The 18,495-nt window shown below is 38.8% G+C and overlaps 1 protein-coding gene across 19 annotated transcripts in view; it reads left to right on the top strand.

The window, feature by feature from the left end:
- The window catches only part of AOPEP (aminopeptidase O (putative)), a 169,045-nt gene that overhangs the window by 83,270 nt on the left and 67,280 nt on the right, over positions 1 to 18,495 (top strand). For 16 of the 19 annotated variants that reach the window (XR_014939453.1, XR_014939454.1, XR_014939455.1 and 13 more), the window contains 3 exons: positions 9,412 to 9,472; positions 17,246 to 17,308; positions 17,997 to 18,080. Coding sequence is in view for 14 of the 19 variants with exons in the window: in XM_085529080.1 (XP_085385206.1) it covers positions 9,412 to 9,472; positions 17,246 to 17,308; positions 17,997 to 18,080 (208 nt within the window). In the remaining 5 variants the exon portion in view is untranslated. The remainder of the gene's footprint in view (positions 1 to 9,411; positions 9,473 to 17,245; positions 17,309 to 17,996; positions 18,081 to 18,495) is intronic. The other 3 variants (XM_085529084.1, XM_085529087.1, XM_085529085.1) reach the window with 1 other exon arrangement.

Raw genomic sequence — 18,495 nt, 5'->3', positions numbered from 1 at the left:
ATTTGTTAGTAGAATCTCAATTTTCCTTTTCTTGTGTGTTTATCCACAGCCCACTGCTAGTACAGAGTGTTATTTAAATAAACAGCCAATTTTCATCCAAGATACATGCCAAGATATGTGTAAACATTCAGTAGGACTAATGCAAAGGAAGTATGGCACCATTTGTTTTGCATCACTCCAGAACAGTATGTTGAAAAATTCAGATCTATGGAAATTCATTTTACAGCCAGACATAAAGTTTATCTAAACTTATGTACTCTCAAAATCACCAAGAATGAAGATATAACAGCAATGTCTAGAGTAACAGAACATGTGAATAAAGAGTAGGCATTTCTTTCTTGTCTGCTACAAAGATTTTTTTTTATTTTTTTATTTTTTTTTTTTGCTCTGGAATGCATGCTGGTGGTAGTAAACAAAAACAGCCTGAAGGAATAGTGAAGGGAAAAAATGTAAAAACAAAAGGATCTTTAGACATCATCTGTTGATGACTGTTTTTTTTTCACTGAAGTTCAACCACAGGAATAAAATGCATACCAAGACCTCAGCAACAATTTGGAATCTTTGTAGCACACAAAATGGCTCACTCTTGTGCAATTATATGAAGTAAAGTTTTAACATTAAACCTAAACACTTTTTAATTTAAAAATATTAAGCATTCTGATACTGTATTAGACTCTGACCTTATTAAGAAGGAAAGAAGTAAAAACAAATTACTAGTATGGTAGTACAGTCAGCTTTAGCAAAAGAGACATACTCTAGTGTTGCTAAGAGGAAAGTTTGGCTCACTGGGAGATGTTTGTAATGAGAAGAGCCTTAGAACTGGCAGAAAGCAATTGCACTGAAGTGTGGAAATTTTATGTAATTATTACTTTGGAGTAATGGTACATTACTTTTCTGCTTTTTGATGCAGCAGACTATAAGTTTTTCCCTTTTGCCAAATTTGAGCACTTCAGATTTTAGTCATGGGAGCTTTTTTTAGTGCATTCCCAATGATGAACAGCTCCAAGATACAGACATAACTTCTTAAGAGGTAGTCCCTGATTTTTGTTGCCTTCCACACTCAGAGGAGGATGATTATGTACTTAGCTACTTCCTTCCTGCTCTGACTCAGTTTTGTTACCTTAAGGAATCCATTCTCAGAGGCACATCTTTCTGTTTCTGCACTGTGGCTAGATTCTGACCAGACAGGCCTAGAATCTCCTAGCTTGCACCTAAGGTCAAGTTTTCACTGTAAGGGGCCAATGACAAGAAGGAAAAATGCCTGTCTACATTATCTATCGTTGTTTCAAAGCCTTTTAAAATATTATATGCTCTGGCTTGTGCTGAAATTTTTAAAAAATTTGATTCAATAAAATAAACAAGAGGATTAATAAACCTGTTCTTCTAATAATGTAGAATAAACAAAGAACGTCTTGTGTTAAATTTCTGCTATTTGTATTGCTAATAACTTGGACTTACTAATTGCATTCTTTGGATGTCTTTATAAATTGTCAGTTTATTAAAAAATCTATGTAAAAATAATGCTGTAATTTAACAACCTTTATCTACATAGGTATATGTCTCTTTCCTTCATACTTTTCCTCTTGGATACTCATGCTGATTGCTACTTACCATGAACGTGTTGATTCTGATGAACAGTTGGAAGGCTTCCAGCCTTTCTTCCTAGCATTTGTGATTCCACGTACAAAAAACAAAAACAAAAACAAACAAACAAAAAAAAAACAAAACAAAAAACAAAAAAACAACCTTACCTGTAGGAAGCGATTAGGTTCTTAACAGTCACTGATCTGTCGCTACTCTGCTTTAGCATATAGCTGGAATGTCTTACTTTGAAAGTAATTTGGAATGTCTTTGAAAGTAATTTATGTGAACAAATGTATATATCCAGATGAAGTAAAAAAGCTTAATTAAGTATTTTCAGCTGGATATGTTGACTTCTTGTCTTCCACTACCTCCCTCCCTGCCTAAAAAAAAATTCTGTTCTTTCATGTTCTCTGTTTATTTGAACAATCTTTTTCTCTCCGTAAATGTGGATTCTCTTCCTTGATTGAGGAATTAAGTGGGTTTATGTTTAAAGTTTCCAAAGTGCCTTGGGGCCCAGTGCAATGAAAGCTTGCTATGTAGACAGCTTGCTATGTAACTTTAACTTTGAAATTATCATTAGTGCAAGTATTTTACAGAGCTTGTTCTGAAACATTGCATCTGGCCATATACTGTATGTGTACGTGTTAGATCATCATCTAATCAGCTTAGTCTAAACAGTTGACATGGAATAAGACAATGTGGAGGCACTAATGTTGTTACAGCAGGGAACAGTAGTGCAGAGCAATTAAAGAACCTGCCATACTACATTATTATCTCAGATTCGAATAGTCTGGCACACTACCTAAAGCAGAAGGCAATTCACAAAATCGGACATGCGGATTTAAGTCCCTACAGATGCGGAAATGCAAAATAAGCAGGTGGTAAGTGCCCTTTCTGAATATGCCTGCTTTACTGAATTGCAGCCTCCAGAAATACTTAACTCTGAATCCTTTCTATGGGCTTTGAAACAGTGATTTGTTTGATCTAGAGGAAATGATCTAGAGGAAAGTGTCTCTGCCCATAGCAGAAGACTGGAACTAGATTGATCTTTGAGGTTCCTTCCAATCTAAGCCATTTTATAAGTCTATGGTATGTCTTTTGGGTTTGGTTGGAAGTTGGTAGAAACTTTTCCAAGGACTTCTCAGTTAAGTATTGACTCACAACTCATTCAGAGCAGATCTTCACATTTCTTTCTTGTTTGCTACAAAGATATTTTTTTTTGGTCTTGAATGCAAGCTATTGGTAGTAAACAAAAACAGCCTGAAAGAAAAGTGAAGGGAGAAAAGGTAAAAACAAATGATCTTTAGACATCATCTGATGATGAGACAGTAATCTGATAATCAATTACAGAATTACAGAATCATAGAATTATCAAGGTTGGAGAAGACCTAGAAGATCATCTAATCCAACCATTACCAATACTTACAGGCTAAATCACGTTCCTCAGCACCACATCCAAGCATTTCTTGAACACTCCCATGGTCGGTGACTCTACCACCTCCCTGGGCAGTGCGTTCCAATGCCTGACTACTCTTTCTGAAAAGTAATGCTTCCTTATGTCCAGCCTGAATCTCCCCTGACACAGCTTAAAACCATTCCCTCTAGTTCTATCACTGATTACATGAGAGAAGAGGCCAACCCCTAGCTCACTACAACCCCCCTTCAGGAAGTTATAGAGAGCTATAAGGTCTCCCCTGAGCCTCCTCTTCTCCAGGCTGAACAATCCTGGCTCCCTCAGCCGCTCCTCATAAGGCCTGTGCTCCAGACCCCTCACCAGCTTCATAGCCCTCCTCTGAACATGTTCCAGGGCCGCAATGTCTTTCTTGCAGTGAGGGACCCAAAACTGAACACAGTACTCAAGGTGCGGCCTCACCAGTGCCGAGTACAGGGGGACAATTACCTCTCTGTTCCTGCTAGTAACACTGTTTTTGATGCAAGCCAGTATGCCGTTGACCTTCTTGGCCACCCAGGCACACTGTTGGCTCATGTTCAGCCGAGCATCAATCAGTACCCCCAGGTACTATGGAGACAACATAGACAACATAGACAACAAACATCTGAAGAAAATAGAAAAGTAATATGTTGCTTGTTTGGATAAATGCTATCAAGAATGTCCTAAGTTGGTGTAGCGCTTTCATTGTGATGGGTTTCACTTCCACTCCTCAAATGTGGTATGCAGAGGGGGAAAAGATTTTGTCAGCTGAGATAAGGACAAGAAGATTGCTAACCAATTACAATCATGCGCAAAATAGACTAAAAATAAGAAGATAATTGCATGTTCATAACAGAGCAGAGTAGTATAGACTAAAATCAAGCTAAAAACTTGCCCCCCATTAACTGTCTTCTATCTTCTCCCTCCAAGCGCTGCAGGGGAACAGAGAATGGGAACAGAGAATGGGAACTGCAGTCAGACCGTAACACTTTTTCTCTCCTGCTCCTCCATGGTCACTCTGCTGCTACTCTATATGGATCCCTCCCACAAAATGACATTCGTGCCAAACTGATACTAGGTGGCTTTCCCTTGGGTGGCAGCTCTCCCAGCACTGATCCAACACAGCTCCATACTGTGGTGCCCACACCCCAGTCTCTACTCCACCACTGTCCCCATGCGTAGCAGCTCCCCCAGTCCTCCTGTGTCACTGAGAGTTGTTCTCCAAGGCTGCAGCTCGAGCCTGAGACTGCTGCTGTGGGAGCCCTCCATCGGCTGTCCCTCATTCAGGTCTTATCCACTGCTGCAACATGTACTCCTCCATGGCTGAATATGGAGGTCTGCTTTGCATGGTGACCATGGGCTGCAGGGGGACAGCCTTGTCCTCCACGGGCCTCTTCATGGAGGAGCTTCTGCTTCGTGCCTGGAGCTTCTTCTACCCTGCTTCAGCACTGATCGTGGGGGCTATGGTATTGTTCCTTTCATTTTTTCACTCGTTGATCCCAACTGCTGTTGCAGATCTTTCCCTTCTTAAATATGCTGTCCATCCCCAGCATCTGTCACAGGCTCAGAAAAGTACAACAGAGGGCATAGAAAATAAAGACACTACATAGCAAATATGGTGTAATCATGTGTTGACCTAGGTAATTTTTTTACTGAGGAAATCTTGCCTTTTAAGTTTTGCCTGAGCTGTTAAAAAGAGGTAGAGAAACTGGCAGTGTGAAGCTGTGTTTCTTATCCCTAAGTAAAACAAATCAAATGTGCATGTAAAAGCATATTTCCCTAGCTGCTAGCTTATACAGCTTTGGAACATAAAGTTGCACTGGTTTTGAATCATGAGAGAAGAAATGAAAAAATCTTCTTCTGATTATGCTGCTTGAGATAGAATAAATTGAATGATCCACCTGATCTGCCTTTGACTATACAAAATGTGGGTGTCTTATTTTATGTTTGTCCTATTTGTGCTTTTTGCATTAGCCCCACAGTAAGATGCGCTCAAGAAAAAATCATCTTATCCCAAGGGAAGTGTATTGAATGACTTTCCTTTTTTTCCTTCCCATTCCCTTTGGAAGGAATTCAACTGACTAGCTTAATTAGACACCAATTTTTAGAATATTGCATGGAGGTGAAGGTAATTAAAGCCTGAAGGACCCAGCGTTTAAATGTTCTAAATTTGTGTAAATAACAAGGTACTATTAAAAGTGGACCAAACCTAGATGTAATTCACTTGAATGCGGAACAGCACCCCATTTCAAGCATGATGTCTCTATTCAACTACCTGTGTAAAATCAATTTCCATAGTGATCAGGCATACAGAACAGTAATTTCCTGAGAATTCATAATCCTCAGCAATGTAAAAACTTTTCTTGAATGCCGTGATTGTTTAAATCACATGATATGAGAAATGTTATGTTTTTTTATTATTTTTTTTAGACTGTGGCAGTCTACTTATTGTATACTTATTATTATTATTGTTATAGGATATATTTTTTTACTTCTCAGATTTATTAATTAGGGAGATTTCTTTTTCTCTTTGGGAATTATTCTCTCTTGTAGAACTTCTTAAGTCACCCCAGTCAGACTTATGTCATCTCTCACTTGTAAATGGCCTAAAAGAAAGGTTGGGACCTAAACTACATGAGCTGTTGGAATATATTACTGTCACTATAGTAGTGATAGTTAGACTGGTTATATTTCCAAATTAAGCCTCCCTGACCAGCAGCTTAATATATGACTGATCAAAAACTAAAGAAAACTGTTAGAAGAATAGATACTGAAAACACATATAAATGGTATTGTTGACACTGTGAATAGAATGACCTTTTTCTTTTTCAATTGGCAGCTTCTCACAGTACTTAGTATGGTGCTCTGTCCTGTGTATGCAAGTATATCATAGTAGCTGAAAGACACAGGGCAGCACTTGTAAGCACAGTGGTTTTTTTATGTTTCAGGTACCTGGTGATTCATTTTTGCCTTTGTTACAAAATTCCTGTGTATTTTGGACAAGTTTATTATTATCAGATTGCTTATTTTTTGCAGGCATATGTTGAATAATTACTCAATGAGTGTCCAGCTGACTCTCTGTTTTAATCAGATACTCCTGCTTCAAATTCAAGTTGGCATAATTTTATTCTACTAAGCAGACTTGCTTTTCATGATGCTTCCTTCAGAATATTGCGAAGTGGGAGTAGAGATGGTAGATCTAACAACATGATGGTGTGGAATAGAGATTTTAACTATTAGTTGTACCTCAAAGCGATATAACATGTAGTTCTGTTGAGAGGTGGAGGGGAAACTTCTTCATGACTTCAAGGAATTTAGGGTTATCTCAGTCAAGATATAACCAGTGTCTGGGAAAGTGCTGCTGCTAACCTTATCAATATCAATAATTTAAATCTTTGGTCAGTTCAAGTTAAATTAGTTGAGATTAAAAATAGTGATTACTAAGAACACAAATTGATCGACTGCTTTGAAGGCTTCATAGCATTAATTAATGCTAGTTCCTAGTACTTTAGGATTAATTTTCCTAGTTGCACGTCAGGCATAACATGTGATTGATCTGTCTCTCAATGGCATAATGAAAGTTAATATTTAAAGTTGTTCTAAAATCATTCAGTAAAAATGATTGATGGATTAATTGCAAGTTCCTTTATAGTCACAGATACAGTCCATAAATTCCTATGGGATCAGAATTTTTAGCAGAACTGTATCAGGGTTGGGGAAAATAAAAACCAACAGGATTTTTTGTCGTGTAGTTAAATTAAAAACAGTGTTGAGAAGCTTGCCTTCCTGCTTTGGAACTTCAAAATGGAAGTTCTTCTCCTGGATGCTTTGCTGATTATGAGTCTTCACCTGAAAGTAGCTGCAGGTACTAGAATAAATCTTGCTAAGTCCACGTGCAGGACTATGCATGTCTGTTCTTCTCAGAATTCATAGCTTACTTACTATTTTTCACTACTGGCATACTGCACGAACAGTGTAGATTTTTATATAAAATTTGCTTCTTTATAAGTTCCTAGGTGGTCAGGCTTCCCATGTCTGCAAGAACCATGAGCCTATACATGGGGGTGTGGGGAGTGGTTTCTGTTCCAGTGGAACAGTGGAACAAGTCCAAGTCCTCCCATTAAACTGAATGTGTGTAATTCCATGGGTCCACACGATATCTATCCTATGGTACTGAAAGGGATGGCTGATGTGGTTGCTGTGCACAGCATATTTGAAAAATCATGGCTGTCTGGTGAAGTACCTGGCAACTGGGAAAAGGGAAACATTAATCCCATTTTTAAGAAAGGGAGAAAGGAAGACCTGAGGAACCACAGACCAGTGAGCCTCACCTCTGCGCCTGGTAAGATCCTGGAGCAGGTCCTCCTAGAAAATATGTTAAGACACATATGAGACAAAGAGGTGATTTGAGACAGCCAGCATGGCTTCACCAAGGCCAGATCTTGCCTGAACAATCTGATGGCCTTCTATGATGGAGTGATGGCATCGGTAGATGGGGGAAGATGGATGTCATCTACCTGGACTTCTGCAAAGCTTTTGACATTGTTCCTCACCACATCCTTCTCTCTAAATTGGAGAGATGTGGATTTGAAGGATGGACCGTTTGATGGATTAGGAACTGGCTGGCTAGATGCAACCGATTGTTGTGATCAATGGTTCTGTGTCACAGTGGAGGCTGGTCACAAGCGGTGTCCCTCAGGGGTTAGTCTTGGGACCAGAGCATTTCACCATCTTTATCAGTGACACAGACGATGGTAGTGAGTGCAAGTTTGCAGATGACACCAAGCTGAGTGGTGCAGTCGATACACTGGAAGGAAAGGAAGCCATCTGGAAAGATCTGGAGAGGCTGAAGAAGTGGGCCCATGAAAAACTGATGAGATTCAATAAGGTCAAGTGCAGGGTGCTGCACTTGGGTCGGGGCAATCCCAGGTATTTATACAAACTGGGGAAAGATCTCCTTGAAAGCAGCCCTGTGGAGCAGGACTTTGGGGTCATGGTGGACGAGAAGCTGGACATGAGCCAGCAGTGTGTGCTTGCAGCCCTGAAGGCCAACTGTATTCTGGGCTTCATTAGAAGAGGAGTGGCCAGCAGAGAGAGGGAGGTGATTGTTCCCCTCTAGTCAGCTCTTGTGAGGTCCCATATGGAGCACTGCATCCAGGCCTGGGGCTCTCAGTACAGGAACAACATGGAGCTCTTGGGGTAGGTCCAGAGGAGGGCTGGAGCACCTCTCCTATGAAGAAAAGCTGAGGGAACTGGGCTTGTTTAGCTTGGAGAAGAGAAGGCTCTGGGGAGACCACATTGTGGCCTTCCAGTTCTAGAAGGGCGGGTATAAACAGGAATGGGACCAACTGTTTACATGGGTGGATAGAGATAAGACAAGGGTGAATGGTTTTAAACTGAGACAGGGGAGGTTTAGGTTGTATATTAGGAGGAAGTTTTTCACACAGGAGATGATGCACTGAGAACAGGTTGCCCAAGGAGATTATGGATGTCCCATCCCCGGAAGCATTCAAGGCCAGGCTGGATGTGGCTCTGGGCAGCCTGGTCTAGAGGATGATGACCCTGCACACGGCAGAGGGTTGAAACTAGATGACCATTGTGGTCCTTTTCAACCCAGGCCATTCTATGATTCTGTGATTCTATGATTCTAGATTCTATGATTTTATGATTCTATGAAGTTCTATGAAGTTTTCAGCCTAGCCTGATTTCAGCAGAAGCTACTTGCAAAAGCAAAAGTGGAAACATTATTTCTGAATGTACAGTTAATTCTGTCTGTGTTTATTTTAATCCCACATAGCTTGGTCATAACAAACTATTTCCTTTTGTATTAGTTGAGACTCCAGACTATTCTGGACTTCACTTTGACTACTATCTGCATATAAAGAAAATGTAGAAGAAATGAAACTTAAGCTAAAATATGTTAACTATTCAATAACTCTGAGCATTAAAATCAATCAGTGCCTCTAAAGTCCATAAGTTCAAAGAAGTTTTTATTTTATTTATTCTTTGGTACTTTATATTTTCATATAGGCTGCTTCTGTAACAACTGTTTGAAAATCACCTGCTAAACTTATTTGACCCATGTTTTTGGGTTTGTTTGTTTGGTGATTTTTATTTTTATTTTTATTTTTTTTTTAGTAGAAGAAAGAAAGATGAGAGCACATATTCATAATTTACATTTCAATACTGCAGTTGACTGTCTTAAGTGATCTCTGCCAGGAGTAATTTATCCTTTGTTTAAACATGCAAAAAATCTGATCTGATGGTATTAGTCATTAAAAAATCCATGATGTACTACTACTGTATTATACTCAGTACTGGGAACTGCTTAGCTACTACATTGTTACATTATTGTGAAAAACTGATTTTTTAATTTTTTTTATTTTTTTTTAAAGGCCCGGGTTAACTGTTGAAAGTATCTCCCAGAATTGGCTTGACACTTCTGGCGTACCAAAGGTAAATTCCAAAATACTTGTTCTCTGTTCTTTCTGGAGTCTTGCATTTTGCACTGGGTATATGTTATTTTTAAATAAACATTTTGATTGTGACTTGTTTCTACATCTTTATACATTGTTCATATACTGTTAGTTTTTATTAACTGCAGTTTTTTGCATCTACCATCATCTTAATGAACCAGTCCAAAGGCAAATCTTACAAAATGTATCCTACTCTTTAATACTGTAGACACTTTGAAGTATGTTGTACAGTATGGTGGTGGATTATACTAAATGTAAGGAGCATTATTCAGCCAGTATATGTGTTACTGACAGTCATATTGACAGCAGTGACTTCGCTAAGTTATTTGTGCTTCCATACTTTATGAATATGGTGCCTCACTCACGGGTCTCTTGCATGAATTTCCTGTATTTCTTTGGAGTTTTCATTCTGTTGCAGCTGAGACCAAGCATTATTTTCTGCTTTTAATGCTAATTTTCATATTAATTATATAAATTATGAAAACTGAAAATGCATAGTGATATTTGAAGGCTTTGTAAATTGATTTTTTTTCCAAAATTTAGGTAAGCTGAAGAAAGGCATCCTGTTAGAAAACTTCCTAAAAACAGTTTTTTATCAAATATATTTCTGTGACACACTTGGTGGTCAATTTCTAACTGTTAAGTTGCTTGAAATTTATCTTAACAAGTACTTGCATATGTTTCCACTTTGCAATTTTAAGATTTAGAATGATTCTGTAAGTACAGAAATGGAGAGCTGGTTGGCAGTATGACTGAGGCTCCAAGGAATGAGTAGATTTGCAGATAGAATTGTCAAAATAGAACTGTCAATATTTGTGAACCTGAGCTTGATTCAAATGCTGTGATTGAGCTCTTTCTTCTATTTAAAGGTATTGTGGATTTCTGTTGTTCTATGTATGCCACAGAAAGTTCTCTGAGAGAGTTTGTCCTGGGACCATAACATTTGAATACTAGTATTTTAAGAGAAGATAAAATCAAGGTTGTATTTGCTTTTTGCTGTGAAACAATTGAAGAGAAAATTTGCTTTAACTGGAAGGGTGCAAGAGAAAGGACAATATAATAATGCATCTTGATGTTCAATCTTTTCTTGAGAAAGGACCTTGATTCTAATACCGTGTTTTAATCAAGAAAGTGGATAGAAAATTTAATATGTTGTAGAACAGCTGCTTTCAGTATTGCAGATAAGACATATTTAAATTATGGGTGTTTTTATTCAGCAAAAATTTTTTTAGCTATTGTCACAGATTCAGGCTTGCAAAGGCACATAAACCATTTTCTTACATCCTGGTGAATTATCTACATTATAAGCAGCAGCCAAGGAACTCCATGGAATTCATTTTTGCTCTCTTATATAGGTTGCATGATGAGTGAGCAAGGCTGTTTGTATAGGAAGCTTTCTGCCTGTTCCTTTGCCTGGAGTGATACTTCTGAGCTTGCTAACCAGGCAGTGTTGAATATATGAAGCACCCAGTATTTTTTGCAGTTGACTGGTTCTCTTGAGTGGTAGAGTCGCTGGAAAAATTTCTGCTCTGATAGCATCCCAAAAGCAGAGCAGCAGTGTCTTGTGCCTTACACTGGAATTGTCATCTTTCTGCTTATGAATCTTTGCATACTGCACTATAGGGACTTGTAGCATGGTAGTTAAAATGTCTCTTAGTTTACAAGTAATATCTAAGACTTCACTAAATTTAGAATGGAAACTTTTGTACTGAAGAGATTATTTTACTTAATGGGATTAGGAAATATGCATCATACTGTCTGTTCTGAAAATTAAATGAGAACATATTTCCCTTTGTATCTTTCCCATATGTGAAACTTTTTGTATTATACTGTTCTTGTTTCCATGGTGTTTTTACTTCTAATGTTTGGGTTGGTTTTGCTTAGGAAATTTGTGTCAGGAATTTTACACAAAGAAAATTCACAACTCTGAGGATAAATACTTTCCACTTACACTGCTTGTAGTTTTACTTCACATTTTTCCTTCCAGTGGAGAAATTAACATTTTGTATTCCTTGCAGTCATACATCATGACACTGGTCTCACAGAGGTCTGTACTCCTTTACCTATGCTGTGTATCTTTTGCCTTCCCTAATTCTGCCTCTGATTCTGTCCAGGGAACAGTATGTGTGTATATAACTATGTATAAAAACACATATGCACTCCTTTCAACTTGTTCTACAATTAGCAAAATCCTAATGTTAGTTAGTCTTTTCTTACCATTAAACTCTCAGAAAAGTCATTTTGTCTTTTCTAAATATTGGGCCAGTTTCCAGGCTCTTATATGTACACCAGTAGTAATTAAGAATAACTCTATATATAACTTAAAGAAGCCGTGCCAATAAATAAAAATTGAATTTGTCCTGTTGCCATGAAAGAAAGAATTCTGCATGCCAAGTTACAATTCCAGCTTCTGTATTTTCTGAGGCATTAAAGGTTAATCTTATAAAATGAGAATGCAAGGTAATTCCTGGCCAATCTTTTTCATAAATGGGTGAGTGCCATAGCACAACGGTTCTCTTGAAGCTTGCTGTTTGGTAAGGTTTTCTTACACAGAAAACAACAAGGATCATAAGAGATGAAAAATAAGCAAGCTTTTCTAACATACATAACATACATAACTGTCAGAAAGATATTTTCCTGAGAACACATTGTGGGAACGCAAAATGTCTTGTTGAAAACACCATTTATCAAATCAAGTATCAGCAACCCTCCAGCATGTACTGCTGTCTCCAAAGTGACTCACTGGAGGATTATGGAATACTTTTATCACGCGCAAGGCTAGTAATGACATAACACTACTAACTTCAGCCAATGATTTAAGCTGGCAAGCAGTAGAATCAGAAGAATGAAACAGCATTTAGAACAGGAAAACACCTATGAGCTCACTTAAAACCACTTTATTCATGCTACTGATTGTTTCCTGAAGTATGGTTTCTGTTTTTCTGTGCTTCTGAGTTTCTGTTTTATCTTTTCTGTGTAAGAGATTTGCTCTACTTTAATTCCTGTTTAAAACTAAAAGGCTGTATGCTTGTGGACGATATGTTCTGCATAGATTCTCTTTTATAGCGTCCATCTGCTTTGTGTTTATTTCTTATGCTACCCTAGTGAGTTAATGATTTTAAAAATAAACTTGAAATATTTAACATTGGGCATTTTTAATTGTGTAACAGATAAATAAGCACTAGGTAGTTTCTGCATCTCATAAACTCCTAAAAGTACTTTGCTACTTCATTCTTGTTTTACTACCTTTTTATTGCCTCTGTGAAGCTTCATTGTTCATAGCTCACCCTTATTTACTGGTAAACTTACTATCTATCTTGATTTTTCCTTGAATGTGCATTTGATTTGGTACCTTGTGTTATGAAAATGAAATTATCTTCTTAAGATTTACTCCTGAGTTGCTGTTTCATCCATCTGTTGAACTTAATGATTTATGCCTATTCCACCTTAAATAGTTTTTCCTGATATTAGTAGCTACTACCAACAGATATTTCAGAATACATGCAGCTTTTTGTAAGCATCAGGAGAACACTGACATGATATATGATTCTGAATTAACAGTGGAAGGCAGACTGCTCTGACAGTGCTAAGAATACTTCTATTTAATTTTTTTCCCCTCTCTGATCTGTTTTTGTTTGTTTGTTTTTAACTATGGTGAAGGAATAGCTTAATCCATACGTATTAACGTTTCTTGTAAATCAAGCATACTTCTAGAGATATATTGTCAAAATAATTCTTCTAGTGGTGAATATTCATTTATTCATAGTATTTCTGTTTTTTTTTTATACATGGCTAGTTTTTGGATCATCCTACTCAAGGAAATAGACTGCATAGCTAAAGGAAACCCATAGCAAAATTTCACTACACTGTTTTAAAAAGTGACGTAAAACATAGTTTATGGGTTGCTCTAAATCAGTGTAGGTAATATCTGTGATTTCATAAATTTTAAGGGATGTTTTAGCAGCAGCTCAAGTACGTAATATGAATCATAATATGATCTACGAATAGTATGATTTCTAATGAAGCCATTCTTGAAGAATTCTTGCATGGTCCCATTCTAAAATTGGAAAGCAGATTTTCTCAGGTTTGGCATACATATACTTAGATGTAGAAGTTCATTTTTAAATGTTACATTGGAAAATGGTGGCCATAGCATTTCAGTGCCTCCTTTGTTCTAAATTCTGAAAGTGGTATTTAATTTTAGAAATCTTAGTTTAGTCAATAATTGAACAATTCCAAAAATAATTTAGGGATTTTTACCTGGAATGCACATATGCAGTTAGGCTGAGGTGGATACTTCTCTGGATTTAGTTTAATGACCTGCTAAAATTGGCTTGCCTCTCGAGTCAAAAGTCAGATTTTCACAAATATCTTTTTGTTTTCCTTCATTCTGCCTGTCATCATTATGTGTGTGCAGCTCAGAGGTACAAAGGACATTTGAAATAGTGCTCCATTTCTAAAATAACTGTGGACTGGATTCCACATATTTGTTCATCAAAATCTCTTTTAAGTTTAACAAATCTCCAGCAGTCACTTTATTTCCCTTTTTCTATTTCTACTGCTGAATACAAAAGCAATGTTATGTGCAGAATGACTGAGCTTATCCCTACTAGAAAGGAGTTATGTTTGGTATCTCCAGAACAATAAGGGTTTGCTGCCTGGTCAATCAATGCTGGACTGAGTTCACATTCCCAAGCTCCCACTCTCCCATCTATGTATGCTGGGGGTGGAAATGCAGTGGAGGGAGGAAGGACAGGTCCTTTTTTACTGAATTGTTGAATAGAGAATTGCCCAATATGGACACTTGCTGTTTTGCTATAGTTCTGGTTTATAGGAAAACAGTAATGTGCCTTACACATTGGTTCTTTAAAATACTATTTATTGATGTGACAGAAGTAATAGAACAATCCAGAAAAGTAGGTGGTATCATTCCATAAAACAAAACTAAGATTATTTTATGTTACCTGGGAAGACAGAGAAAGGTACAAAGTTACAATTTTGTAACTTGCAGGCTGGTGAAGACTGTTAGATCCTCTGGGGCCTAAGATGATACAATAGTGAAGACTTTACTTACATTCCACATAGATCTAGGTGTATACTTGTGTAGAATTCAGTAATAGAGGGGAAAAAAAAATCAAAATTCTAGAAAATAGATGCTGGAAAATATAACTTGGCTACACCTCCTCCTCCATAGTTCAAAATCCAGTTATATTTAACCCTGCTGCTTCAAGAATGAAGGAACTTTTGCCTGCTTTGAGATGTCTAAGTGCTTCCCAATCTGAGCATTACAAAAGAGAGCTTTTGGTCTTCTAATGAAAGCCTGCCCAACTAAAGGGCACATAGATTGGACTATCTCTTAATTTCAGTTGTGAGGGGATTCAGGAGTGACTGGTCATAGTCATATGGACAGAAAAGAGGACTGTTGGTGTAGGGTGAGGCAGTGACTCTCCCTGTACATTGGGTGTTCCTACACCCTTTTTTCTGGTGTTGGCTCTTTTCTTCTGAGGTATTAAAGAATACAGTAGGAAACCAATGTTCCTAAAATCACCTTTATTCCATCCCATCCATTTTCCCTGTTTTCCCTCCCCCTTCTTTCATCTTTTCCCATTCTCCCTCTCCCCATTTTCCAAGTAAATTATCCTAGTCTGATCTTGAGCTAAATCAGTGATTACTGAGGCACCAACAAGTATAGTTAGCAGCTGACAGTACAGCCAATGTGCTGTGCGACCACAGGCTCATTAAGCCTATCCTGTTCTTCTCACTGCTTTCGTTAACTCTGCAATATGTGTGCATATGTGCATTAGCTCTTGTCTTCAGTAGAACTGCAGTCACCTAATTATCTTACATTAGACAAGTTTTGATAGGTATGGCAGCCAGCGCCAGAGAACCTCAAATGTTGCTCCACAAGACATATTACCTCTATAAAAGGTCCATAACAATTCCTGTTGAATTTCTTTTACTGCTGTGCAGTCACTAATTAGAAAATGGGACCTATTTCTGAGTTTTAATATGTTTTCTGGTTTTGTTCAGGAGTTTTCATCCCAAGTCAGTCCCAGGGTCTGCTAGTCTGAAAATCAGTGTCTTCTCCAATTTTCTCTGCTCATTTACTCCAAACACTTGACAGGAGAGGAAGTGTAATTATTTAAAGTATTTTGGGAAAATATGCCTCACTGTTTCTATGACCCAGTCCTTCCTGTAAGAACTTCTGTGGGAATGCATGATCTAATCTATTAAATGATTCAAAGGAGCGTTGTTTTTTGTTGTTTGTTTGTTTGTTTTTCTCTTTTTTTAGATAGCTGCATTAGTTTCTGTTTGCTACAAACATTTTCTTCATATTCTTGTTCATTTTCTTTGAACTGTGCTCCGTCATTCTTTCGTCATTCAAATGCTCAGATCAAGAGACAATTTGTAGCAGCTTTTCAGAGCTACGATTTAGAAGAAAATCCACTGTTCTACAAAATAAAAATAAAAAAGCTGTTGACACTGGCTTTAAGTGGACCCGTTGTGAGCAAAAAATAAAAAATCTATAATAAGATTTTCTATTGTGATTGCTCTATTTAAAAGTTCTTTATTGTATAATAGCTCGTGGTGAAGTTGCTTCTATTTAAAGTACTGAGTTTGATCTTGGCTTTGATCTGTAGCTTTTGATCTTGAAAGAAGGCTGTTGTGGCAGTAGAACAAAAAGAGTAGAAGAGACTTTTTTTTTTCCTTTTTTCCTTTTTGTTATAAAGTTAGAGGGATAATGTCAAGATTTAGCAGGCAGTAATTGGACTTACTTTTATTAACTCTGTTTGCTAAGTCCATCTAATTCTATGTGCAGGAGAGTTTTCTTGCTTTGATGCTTTGATGAGCCCTCTTTTTTTTCCACAGGAGCACAGATCTTCTTAGAAGCTTTCAGAGAATGGTCATTTATAGCACAGAGTATAAATAAGTTCTAAAATGCTGAGAATAGCTTAGTTATACCAGGTGTGACTCAGTCTGCCTTGTTTTAAATGCTAAACATAATGCATTAAAAATAACCCAACTTGGGGATTTCTCGTACTGAGATTTTCCATGGCTAAACTAATTTGGGTGTCTCCCATAACACTTGAGATAGAACACCCTGCTCAAAGAGCACAGAATCATCTGCTGAAGTCCCGTGCCTAAATTTAATCACCTGCTCGTGCTCTCGTGTTGAATATCAAGCGTTTCTCAGAGGCCTCGGTATTGGGCTTGCTGTGCCGTGATAGGAATAAAACCCGCTGAGGTGCACGTACTGAGCTGCCCTTCAGAATGCACGGCAGCGCAGTTAACAACTGGGGTCTTCGGCGTCGGGAAAGCACCAGGGGAAGCCGTCAGGCACGGATGGTGCTACACTCCTGATCCAGCCTGCTACGCCCTTCACCAGGGTATACGGAGGTTTTGCTAGAACAGCGTCTTTCAGTTGCGGAGGGCTTTACGTGAGCTATATGCCATGGTGCTCGGGACGAGGGAAATCCGTCCCGGGTCTGAGGGCTCGGAGGGAGCGCGGGGCGCCGGCAGCGACTCTCCAGGCCCGGCCGGGGGAGGCGCGAAGCTGCCGACGGGGCCACCCTGGAGTCTGCCGGCCCCTGCGTCTTTAAGGCAGGCTCCTCCTCTCCGCGGGGTTCCGGGGCCGGAGCGGGGGACCCCGCGGAGGTGTTCTATTTCCTACCGAGTGTAGCGGGACGTCTGGGCTGGGGGTGGCCGCGGCGTTCCTCGGCTCGGCCTCACCGTGCGCTTTCTCCCCGTACAGTCGCTGCTGAAGGAGGGCGAGACCTGGAAGGAGTGCAAGCTTGTGCAGCAAGTGAGTGCCGAGGTGAGGAGAGCCGTCCTTGTGCTACTCGCTTCGTCCCCCGCGGGTCTCCTCCCCGAGTTCCCCGCCTGACCTCCTTCCGTAGCGTTTTTGCTTCAAAAGCATAGTCGGTCTCTTCTCAGAAACAGAGGCGCTTGTATGCGAGGAAGAACCCACGTGTTGTTGTTTTGCTAATAATAACAACCCCACCGTCTGACGTCGGCGCTGCTGGTCTGCAACAACGTTCAGTCGGTGGCTGGAAGTAAATTTCTGATTTGTAATAGAAGGTGTAAGGGATGGAGTGCAGAGATTGTCCCCAGGATTTTTGCACGCAGGAGTGATAACTTTACATTTGGCAGCCCGGTCTGGTTTCAGAGACCTTTTCTTGAAGGAAAAAAAATAAAATATTAAAAACAAACAAAAAACCACAACAACCAAAGCACATTAAGCTGAAAGTTGCAAGTTTGCTTTATTAAAGAAAGAAAGGTAGCGCTTCACAGGGTGGAGAGCAGCATCTCACTCCAGCTGTGTACGAGTATCTAAGCTGATTACCTAAGACCATGTCATTCGGTGTAGGAAAAGTGCTTTTCCTCTCCCAGTGAACCAATGGAGAAAATTGTCTCAAGTCTGTTTACAGGTTCTTATTAATGCTGAGTAGCTGCACTTGCATCACATCTTCTTTCTAAAGAACCCCTGTGGTTTTGAACTCCAGGTCACAAAATGGATTCAGGCAAACAAGAAGATCAGAAAAAGCAGCAAAAAGAAAAGAAAGCAGGATGAAGTTGTTTTTCAAAAGGTAAGCGTTCATTTTGTGCGTTTTTGTACATGGGCGAAGGACAGCACAATTGAATGATTTTTAAGACTGTGCCTTATAAACTATAAAGAGGTGTTCTTAATTTCTCTGATGAGGTGATAATAATTATCTCAGTGTGCCACTATGTACGTTCTATGGAAATAAATCATTAGAAAGAAATCAATAGCCTGCAATTTCAGGGACAAAAGTTCCCTGTTTTTTTGTTAAAACTGAATGTTCTGCAGAAGAAAGGTAAGAGCACTCTCATTAGAGCTATCAGTTGTGCTTGAGAGCAAGAGCTTATGCCAGGACCTACACCGTTACTTGTAAATTGTCAAATAGTTTTAGCTGAGAAACCATCTGTGTTGGTAAGCAATGGGACAATAAAAGATAGGATGCCTGCATTGAAACAGGTGCT

The sequence above is a fragment of the Coturnix japonica genome, chromosome Z (genome assembly GCF_054131305.1).
Source record: "Coturnix japonica strain WE chromosome Z, WE-NBRP24, whole genome shotgun sequence".
Taxonomy (NCBI): domain Eukaryota; kingdom Metazoa; phylum Chordata; class Aves; order Galliformes; family Phasianidae; genus Coturnix; species Coturnix japonica.
Note: the sequence above shows the minus strand (reverse complement) of the source record. Positions and strands in the feature narration are given on the sequence as shown.